At 35.0% G+C, this 11438-nt stretch overlaps 1 protein-coding gene across 1 annotated transcript; it reads left to right on the plus strand.

Moving 5' to 3' along the window:
- Positions 1 to 192: 192 nt before the first annotated feature.
- LOC128021308 (docking protein 3) lies at positions 193 to 11438 on the plus strand. The gene is made up of 5 exons (XM_052608423.1): positions 193 to 437; positions 2609 to 2905; positions 3030 to 3144; positions 9491 to 9663; positions 10398 to 11438. The coding sequence occupies exons 1-5, from the start codon at positions 378 to 380 to the stop codon at positions 11301 to 11303; spliced, it is 1551 nt and encodes a 516-aa protein (XP_052464383.1). The 5' UTR covers positions 193 to 377; the 3' UTR covers positions 11304 to 11438.

The raw sequence follows: 11438 nt of genomic DNA on the forward strand, positions 1-11438 counted from the left end.
AAAAGTGACATTGTCCAATGACCATCTGATTGATTCTAATGAGGTGCTAGTAGGAGGTTTAAAGTATTCACACATTCACAGGAGATATACAGTCTTCAGCCGTAAATAGTGTCAAACAGGAAGAATAGAGTAGGAAATCAACCATACCACAGCATTACAGACACACGCCCACTCATCTGACTTCTCCAAGTGACTGATTTAGACTTCATCTTAGCCAGGAAGTAAGACTGACAATGTATAAGGTCAGTCCGCCATTGACAGCAATGCCTCTCATAGTCATTCTAACAGTTTAAAGCAAACGGGAATTAAGGAAACCTAGAGAGAGAGAGAGAGAGAGGGAAGGAGAGAAAAACAAGACAAAGGCCAGCTGAAGAACCATGGCGGAAGACATCAGGAGAAAAGGGATGCTTTATATTCATCAGCAACGCTTCGGCAAGGTGAGACTCAGTGTCCTTCTCAGAGCTTTATAAGCAGTGTGATTATTTTTGAAAGTTAAACTGAAGAAATAAATGCATTTTCACACCCAGTGGAATGACAAAGATCAGAATGTATATATATATATATATATATATATATATATATATATATATATATATATATATATATATATATATATATATATGTATAAATACTATATATATATATATATTCATCATAGAATGCATATATATATATATATATATATATATATATTATGTTTAAAAATTCTGTTTTATGATTAAAGGGAGTTTCAGTGATACCACTGAGTCTGTATGAAACTGTTTTTTGCTCTCTAATATTTAACCATTAACTATAGCCATTTAACATTAGATTAAAATTGAGAGCTTTCATTTTCAACATTTATTAGACTAATTTAACTAAACTTAAAGCAATTTCTCACATAAATCATATAAATGACATATTTAGGCACCTGTGCCTTTCAGCAAGTAAAATACAGAAATTACCAGAAATTAAAGTTATCAAACACTAAATTCTAAATGAACCCTTAAAGCTACAAAACCTATTGATTTCCTCTTTATTCTTTTGCTCTTTGATGAACAGACATCACAGCAGCTGGGTTTTTAGGTTATTTTGGCTGCTTTAAGAGTTGCCGTGGCTGAACATGACGTGGATCTGTCACGCATCACATTTTTTCACGCTCTTTACATTTTCTGACCCACTTCAGGTCTTAAAGTCTCTACTAATGAGCTGACGAGTTGAATCGAGTGTGTTTGATGAGGTAGACCATGTGCTGGGCTGCTCCAGGACAGTTTTGAAAACCAATGCATCTCAGAGACTATAATGTGACTCTTATATACATAACAAATACTTACATGCATGCAGTTTAATCACCTTTTTGGTGACTTCATGACATAATTGATGCCATTGCATGCTCGTAGTTTCATTTTCACTTTAATATGAAATTCTATAGGGAACAGTGCCGCCACTGCATTTGTGTGTGCAATGGAAGAGCACGTGCTACGTGCTGACAGGACAGGAATATTTGTTTTTACTGACATATGGCCTGGCAGGATCTCATCTGACCGCAGTTCCCTGTTGTTCTACTGAAGCACTCTCGTCACCTGTACCATTCCTGTGATCGTTTGTCTCGCGCCTGGTGTGGGGTGAAGTTGGAGTGCGCATTTATTGTGGTCGTAAAGACTTTCTGCTTCTGAATAAACACAATTCTTGTCAAGAAAGAAAGAGACAGAAGCAGCAGTTGTGAATATGATAGCCAACCTTAGCTCTTCCTCTTCGCGTTAAACTAAAAATAAAAAAAAATTGCGTATAATTAGCAGGCAGAGCAAACTCACTGTTCACAATGCGACAGCTTTTTCCTTTCGTCTTGCCTTGGTATAATGCATTGCGTTTACAACGGTGATCAAGGAAACAATGCATCACTGCTGTTCCTTAAGCGCCACCTGCTGACAGAGAGTGAACTTACATTTTCATTCAGGCCATCTGCTGTTTGTTATGTTTTGTGTAGCCAAATTTCAAAAAGCTAAAGTCAGACCATTCTGTTTTTACTTCAGGTTTTGAAATAATACAGTCTAGTTTAGATAAAAATATTGGCTAATATAATAAAGCAACTAACCATATGACACTATACAGTATTATATATTATATCATTAGGCCTATAGAATGTTAAAAGATGATACAAATATTTTTTTAAAGAGTTGCTGAACCCAATATTCAAAATTTGAGTGCCATTAATATTACATTTAAGTTATTTTAGCAAAGTTAGCTATATATCACATTGACATTATTATTGACTAAAATTGATCCAAAAGTAGTTAGAATACATTACTTAAAATGAGTAATCAAGATTGTATTACTAATTATAATTTTTGTAATGGACCACAATTGGTAGCCAAAGCACTGTATGACTATCACTAACTTTTGATCAGTACGTTTATTGTTTTATCATTAAATTTTAATAATACATTTTTTATGTTTTGCTTGAAAGTGTCTTTGTGCTTTTAAGGTTTCTTTCTTCTTTTTTTATATTTTTATAAACACTGTTGGTTTGATATTTGCTATGCAATGGAACGACATGTTCAAAGTACATGTATTCAAATAGCACAAAGCGAGCATATTTCAGACTATGATGTGCATGTGTGCTCTTCAGAGGTGGAGGAAGGTGTGGTGCGTGCTGGTGGCGGAGGGCAGGCGCAGCGTGTCACGGCTGGAGCTGTACGAGAACAAACAGTCCTCCTTCAAACAGGGCTCCAGCAAACGCAAACCTGACTACAAACAGGTGATCCGGCTTCGAGAATGCATCCAGATATCAGAAAGAGAGATGGCTGACTGCCCCAAAGACTGCGCCGCCTTTTATCTTGAGACCTCAGACAAACTTTACGTGTTCGCAGCCCAACACTCAGAGCTGAAGGGCTGGATCGAGAGTCTGTGCGAGCAGGCGTTCCCTGTAGGTTGAATCTCATCACATCACAGCGCATAATGATGATTAGCGTTTTGCTAATTGCTCATAATACATAATTAACATGTTCAGGTACAGATGTCACACTTTAAAATCACTGAATGCCTTTCAGGACACCGAGGCTGAACAAAGATTAGAGAGAGAGAGCTGCATCTATTCTGACCCTGTGAGCAGTTCCCACACCAAAGAAATGCAGGAAAACTCACTTTATGACACAGCAGAGAACGGTAAGGCAGTAAAAAAATGCAAGCAACCTAAATATAAGTTATAAATGACTATAAAATTATGATAATTAAAATTAATCTATGTTTACCATTGCGGATTGGGTTGCACAAGCATTATTAAGACCCCAAAAAACTGCAAACCCAAGGGTAAACATGCTTTTTCGTCATTATATCTGTTTAACACTTTCATGCAGAAAGAATAATAAATTGTAGATAATTATACAGACATGTTAGTCTATATTTTATCTTATTATCTTATTTAATTTTATTTTAATATTGGAGCTGCTTTCAGAATGTATCTATTTTTATATCACTTTATTTATTTATTTAAATTAAAATTAATAAATGGTCACCTCGTATTATTATATTTTTTCAGATTTTATTTATTTAAAGATAATTTTAAAAAGTGTAGTAAGTATATATATATATACATATATATATATATATACACACACACACACACACACACACACACACACACTAACACACACACACACACACACACATGTATATATATATATATGCACATACACACACACACACACTAACACACACACACACACACACACACACACACACACACACACACATATATATATATATATATATATATATATATATATATATATGCACATACACACACTTGCATACTTATATTATTGATTATTATGTAATTAATTTATTACAACACAATTACCCTTTTAGTATAATATTTGAAACCACATACAGAACTAACAAATATCGCTACTTACTATGCAATCACATTAGAATTGCTGTTAATAATGTCTTGCATAAATTTTTCTGAAAATTCCTGTCATGCACCTAAACTGATGACCACTTATAAGCTACTAAATATTGTAGAAACTTTTCTGTAAAGTTGCATTGCAATGATTTGTATTTTAAAAACTTGAATTGAATTTAATTGAATTGATATTTTATATGTCGGGTAACGCTCTAATGCATCTCACCCTAACAGGTAATATTAGTGATATGGGAGGGACAGAGAGGAGAGTAGGGATGCTATTTTAGTTTGTCCTATTGCAAGGACGAACAGCCTCTTTTTCAAGCGAAACCTCAGGCTTGAGTCATATTGCCCATTTGGGCCACAGGTGGCCAACCTTGATTCCATTAAAGGACAGGAAAGAGGGGACAGTATTTTCAGGTGTATGTATAGAGAGAACTCATTCAGGGGAGACGACAAATGAAATGAAGCAGAGGGATGCAAGCTGTCCTCAGATTCACCTGAGGCCACTTCTTATTGACTTCCGGCTTCGTCCTTTTTATCTAGCTTAAGATATATATTGGTCATTGCATTACTGACAACAGTGCACTTCTACTAAGGTTATAGTGTGCAACTTATTCCAGACAAGAATGAAAAGCCACTGGAACTGGAATCTTATAGAATTGCTTTGAAAGAGGGTCCTGGGAAATATTTTGTAATTAGAACATCATTAATAGTTTTTTTCACATGAATCAGAAAACAACCAGCTTGTGAAATACAAAAGAACAATGACCTAGAAACCACCCACAAAGTGGCTGTGAATTTAGCACAGGCAAGCACCACTCACATTTGCATAAAAAATAGCTTTAATAAGTTTTAAATGATGTTGTTCAAAATGTCACAATTGGATGTGACTGTCTTACATCTGACTTCATTTTGTGCCGAAAGAGCAGCTGGCCAAAAAATAGCTCTAACTTCCGTTTTATCACTTTGGGTGAAAGCTCACAGACTGTCATAAAAGCTTTGTGTTGGTTCCGTTGTGCAAGTCTTTAGAGTAGCACATGCAGAGAGACATTATGACATAAAGGAGAGGAGAGCGAGTGAAAGAGTGGGGAAGGGTGGAGGATGAAACTTGTCTGACAGTAAATCAGTACTTCATGAACGTCAAGACGTTTCTATTTTCATCTGAGGAGGGGAGGAGGGGTGACACATCCTCATTTTCTTAAATGCCATGCAATGACAGTTCTTTAGATATTGACTTCTCCATTGACAAACAAGAACCAAAAAAGGAGTATATATATATATATATATGAAGAGTTCAGATGCAAAAGCCTCTAAATGCCATCTGAAATTTTCATCTAAAATTAGGAATTTTTTCAGGCTCCTATATTTATGTTCACTTATTTCACTTTAATAGCCTGGAAAAGGACCTGCACATTGCCATTAAAGTACAATGACTCAACCTAAGCTAGGCGCTTGATAAAAACCCTAATTTTAGATGAAAATTTCAGATGGCATTTAGAGGTTTTTGCATCTGAACTCTTCATATATATATATATATATATATGTATATGTGTATATGTGTATATGTATATATATATATATATATATATATATATATATATATATATATATATATATATATATATATATATATATATATATATATATATATATATATATATATATATATATATATATATATATATATATATATATATATATATATATATATATATATATATATATATATATATATATATATATATATATATATATATATATATATATATATATATATACAGTACAGACCAAAAGTTTGGAAACATTACTATTTTTTATGTTTTTGAAAGAAGTTTATTCTGCTCATCAAGCTTACATTTATTTGATCAAAAATACAGGAAAAACAGTAATATTGTGAAATATTATTAAACAACTTAAAATAATAGTTTTCTATTTGAATATACTTAAAAAAAATAATGTATTCCTGTGATGCAAAGCTGAATTTTCAGCATCATTACTCCAGCCTTCAGTGTCACATGAAACATCCAGCCTATCACATGATCATTTAGAAATCATTATAATATTCTGATTTATTATGAGTATTGGAAACAGTTCTGCTGTCTAATATATTTAATGAATAAAAGGTTAAAAAGAACTGCATTTATTAAAAATAAAAATTCTAATAATATATTTTCTTTACTATCACTTTTTATCAATTTAACACATCCTTGCTGAATAAAAGTATTGATTTTATTTAAAAATATTTATATTTTAAAAACATAGCTTCTTTTTTTTTTTTACTTTTTATTCATCAAAGTATCCTAAAAAAGCATCACATGTTCTGAAAAAATATTAAGCAGCAGAACTGTTTCCAACTTTGATAATGAATCATCATATTAGAATGATTTCTAAAGGATCATGTGATAATGATCATAAAAGTTCAGCTTTGCACCACAGAAATAAATGATAATTTAAAGTATAATACACACACAAAAAAAATTATATATATTTAATTTATATATATGTAGAGCATTTGCCTTATCAAGCGCAAGGTTGGGGGTTCGATTCCCTGGAACACATGATAGGTAAAAATTTATAGCGTGAATGCACTGTAAGTCATTTTGGATAAAAGCGTCAGCTAAATGCATGCATTTTTTATTTACATTTTAAATTGTAAATTTAATATATATAAAGAAGTCAAGAAGTCTTAGAGACCCCAAAATTTTACATTTGTATTTATATTTATATATATGAGGACTGAGCAAATAGCTTTTAATTCTTGGCAGAACGTGAAGTGATTATGTTCATCACCATACTTTGAATGGTCTCTTAATGTCCCTTACATATCATTTTCTCCAATGTATATTTCACCAAATGGCTCTTATTCATAAAAAACATACAAATTAAGAGATCTTTGTATAGTAAAAAATCACAATCTAGTTCTTCACAGTCTAGCTGCTGGTCTCTTCAATTCAAAGCTTTGGTGTGCTGGTAAGTTTAAAGATGCTTAGAGGTCAGGCTTGCAGCAGTTTAGGGATAATTGGATTGCAACCACCCCCTGATAGATTTGATTAGATGAGTGAGAATGTTTCAAGTCACTAGGTCGTAAGTGCTGTAGGATGTTTTGTATGGAAGCTCAACATCAAAGTCAAAAGCTGGAGCAGGTGGAAACTAAACGTTCAATTCGCCTCCATGAGGAAGTGAAATCCTCGTAATCAGAGAGGCGTTTTCTCCATCTGTCTTCATGTTTACATTAAACAGCAGCAATGATTTATCTGACTTGTCTTTGAACGTTTTTAAGTGTTTATGTAACTGGTTTTGAAGACTGCAGGATTCAGATTATGACATTGATTTGCGTCACTGGGATAAATTACATTTTTAAAATTATAGTAATATTTCACAATGTTAATGCATTTTAATCAAATTAATGCAGTCTGACATAAGAGATATATTAATCTAAAATAAATATGAGCGATATTATAAATGATAGAATATTTATTATTTATATTATGTAAGGGCCAATATTATATTATACAATTATATAGAAATAGTATGCATGCAAGAAATAGTGCATAATATAAAATATATTTCAAACAATGACTGAGATAAAAGGTACAATTTTGATATAGCTTCCACTTCATGACCCCTTGAAAATGCAAGCCAGACGCACTGCATTTTGGGATGCAGTGTTTCATGTCATGCTCTCAGTCCACACATTTAGACAGATGTAGTAGTTTATCGGAGAGCTCCGTGCATACAGAAACTCTGCATACTGTTCACATTTTCATACTGCACTGCAATAGTAAGACTGTGGTAGTACACTATTCTTCACTTAGCAAAACTGACACCAGGAAGACAGATTTTTTATTTTTTTTTTAAGATAGATTTTGGGTCAGCAACCCAAGTATTGTAGTTCCTGTAGTTATTTTTAGCCGATAGATGCTCGGTGTGAACACCCATGGGCCAGATAGGAAGGAAGTGGTATTTTTTTGCTCTGATCTGTTTTTGGAGAGTCAAGACAGAATCGGCAGCTCACAGCTGGGATTGCATGTACCGTGCCTTTTCTTTCAGAGAAGCCCCCGACTTATCCACTGAATCTGCTGTGCAGTACCTGAAACTTAGTTATGCATGTGCTGCAGTTTGACATTGAGGTGAACTTCACACTGGCCTTGTGGTGGTCTCTAATAATACCGCTGGTTCTGCTGTGGTTAACTGTGCATTTGACACGGCTGTGGGTTAAAAGCCAAGAACACAAACAGACAACCGATTAGTGACAGAGAATGTTTTTTAACATGCATTGTTTGAAATTAGTAAACAGATGAGACTTAGGAAATGTACAAATAAACATATGCACAATTACGCCAGCGCACAAAATTCATGGCTAATTAATGTATCGTCTCCTGTGATCTGCGCAATGCGCTGATGAACCGGGGTCGTTAAGACTCTTTTTAATCAGTGACCCAACAATTAGAGGCTGATTAACACTCTCTAGATCTCATCAGACGCCCTTGAAATCAAGATGGGCACCGGGAGTCAATTTACCATAAATGAACGCATAAAAGTAATGGTGCATCAAACAGATGATGCATCTGTTGCGTCTGTCATGCTTTCTCACGGCATCTCACTGCATAATTCCAAATTTGTGGTGATGCACATATGCATTTAAGCCATAAATACTATCTTTTTGCATGCATATGTGTTTATAATTTTTGCTTAAACCTGTTTTAAATTAAATTTCCATTAAAAAAATCCTACTAACTCAAATCATACATATAATTCAATAGCATTATAACAGGGGTAAAAGCAAACTCATGTGCATAAATACCTGAATGATTATTTATTCAAAGGAAGATATGAGTCCTTAAGCACAGCTATAAGTGAATGATAATTTATCTTAACAGAGAAGTGTTACTAAAATATCAAATGAAAGAGATATACAAAAGTGCAAAATTAAAGGACTCTTGTTCATCATCCAGGTAAATCAGAAGCTTTAAGTCTGACTCTAACTACAGCATGTGTCCGGTGAGTCATCCAGGTTAACAGGGTTGTGCTTCACACTTGTGTCTTCTGTATCTTCAGACAGCATGAGAACTGAGCAGCGCTGCAAACGAGAGCGAACAGGAAAAACAAGTGCATTTGACATTCACGGTCGTGGGTGAGGCCTCACAGGGCAACAAGCCCGCAGTCTGAGAGCTTGTTTCATCCTGGAACATGTAGAGCGAGGAGGAAGAGGCTCAGAAAATGACAGCCGTGAACATCAACCGAAGGAACAACAAAACTTAGACAGGGCTGCATTCTCTGGCTTCTTCCTGCTTCTGTGGACATCCAATTTTGAATTTCAAAGATATTTCCTGAGGAAAAGCAATAGGTTGTGTTCCCTGCAAGTCTAAGTTTCAGTGAAAAAATAAACAAATAAAAATTGATTCAGCTACATTGTTCTTGCACTCTTACAGAAAGTTCAGAATTTTAAATTGTGGGAGTGGATGCAAATATTTCAAGAAACAGCTTGTCCTAAAGGAATTTACTCACCCTTAATGATGTTCCAAACTCGTATGAATTGTTCACATAGCACAAGGTGTTCACCTTATTCTGATTTCATGTTGTGCTTTTTTTTTTGTCTTGCAGTTCGAGATTATCTGGTAATGGCAGTGGCCACAGAGGCTGCTGTTCGGTGCAGTCTGTATGGGGAATATTTCCTCACTCCCCTGCCGGACTGCTTGTTCCTGAAGGACGTTAAAACTAAGAAAGTGCTATTCAAATGGCCATACTCTTATGTAAGGAAGTTTGGACAAGACATGGTAAGCTGGGGCCTTTTTTGTCCTATATATTTTTTAATTAAAAAATACATTAATTAATAACCAAGTGAGCATTAAAATTATAAAAATGTAAAGACATGCAAACAAAGCTACAAAAGCTTCTATTTCAAATAATGTTTTGTAAATGAATCAGCCTGGTCATCATATTAGAATGACTTCCGAAATATGTGATACATGATCGTATGAAGAAGTGTGAAGGCTGCTGATCATTCAGATTGCCATCACAGGAATAAATGACTTTTCTTTTTTTTTCAAACGAAATTATTATTTGAAATAATAACAACATTTTACTGTTTTATCTCATATATAACATAAAAATAAGTTTTGTTGAGCACTTAAACTATCAGATAATTTGGCCTTTCTTGACAAGGATAAGTTTTTAAAATTACTTTACACCACATGACATTATAAGTTTATTCAAATAAAAGTTTATTGAAAATCTAATTTCAAAACCATCTAAAACCACCTTGAATAAAGATTCTTTTAAGATTTGTCCTTTTTCTTCATCTTGACCTTAATTCTTTGTAGGTTAAGTATTCATGTCATCTTGAAGCACGTGTGAGGTTTCCTCTTTTGAATACGCTGAATTTCATTTGCATGCCTTTTCTCGTGGGAAATAAACAGCCTGTCTTTTTTATTGCTTGAGTGATTGTGGACAAACATCTCTGCCCTGAAAATAGCTTTCAGAACTTCCCCTTCTCTTTCCTCTCCATTAGCTGTCGTTTTCCTTTGAGGCTGGTCGCAGATGCGAGTCTGGCGAGGGGGATTTCGAGTTTGCAACCCATCAGGCTGAAAGACTGTTCAATGTTGTCAGTGCAGCCATCCAGAATCTACCCAAACCCTCCACAGCAAAACCAATCAGCCCTGACTGTGTAGAACAAAGTATAGTGCAAGAAACCGCGGCCACAGATGAACCGTACGCTAGTCAAGCATCTGAATTTTTACCTGAAGGTAAAACGCAGAGAGCGCCTAAGCATTCATCAAAAATGTTCAAACCCTTTCGGAGGAGCTTTTCTCTGAATGCAATTGAGCCACAAAGTGAAAGTCAAGTGGTGAACATCGACACGGACCTTGAGAATCAGGAACCCGTTTATGCCACAGTGTCAAAAGCTCAGCTGAAAACCACTTCCCCTACAGACCCTAAAATGCACTGGCAAAACTTGAGAACAGCTCTCAAGCAGTCTGCGTCTTTCCAAGACTATTTCAAGACGGATGCTGACATTTCGCAGTTGTCTGATTTCGAGATCCACTGGGAAGAGGGTGCGCATGAAGAGACGACAGCTGAGGAAGATCTGAGTGGCTGGTTGGGTGCTTCCATTCAGCAATTAGCAATTAATGACACATTACAGGACATCAGTGCAGAAGCTATTTATGCAGATCCAGAGGACTTCCAAGCCAGAGCTGAGTGGATTGTCGGTGGCATGTATGAAGAACCGGAGGAGGTCATCAAGGCTAATCAAAGAGCGTATGATGAGGCAGAGCACCTAGCTGATCATGACTTCTTCTACATCCCTGACATGGGCGCTTCACAGGCCATGGCTGCCCCCTCCGACCCTGTCCAAAGTTCGGATGATTTGTTCTCAACTTATGACAATTTCAGGTTGAAGGGACGGCGAATGTAACATAACACGTTCATTCCACAGTCAAAATCAAGTGGGGAAATTACTAATAATTGTGTCAGTTAAAAGCAACATTTATTTGTATACGCTAATGTCTGTCATTAACACACACACACACACACACACATACATACATAC

Source organism: Carassius gibelio, chromosome A10 (assembly GCF_023724105.1).
Source record: "Carassius gibelio isolate Cgi1373 ecotype wild population from Czech Republic chromosome A10, carGib1.2-hapl.c, whole genome shotgun sequence".
Classification (NCBI taxonomy): Eukaryota; Metazoa; Chordata; class Actinopteri; order Cypriniformes; family Cyprinidae; genus Carassius; species Carassius gibelio.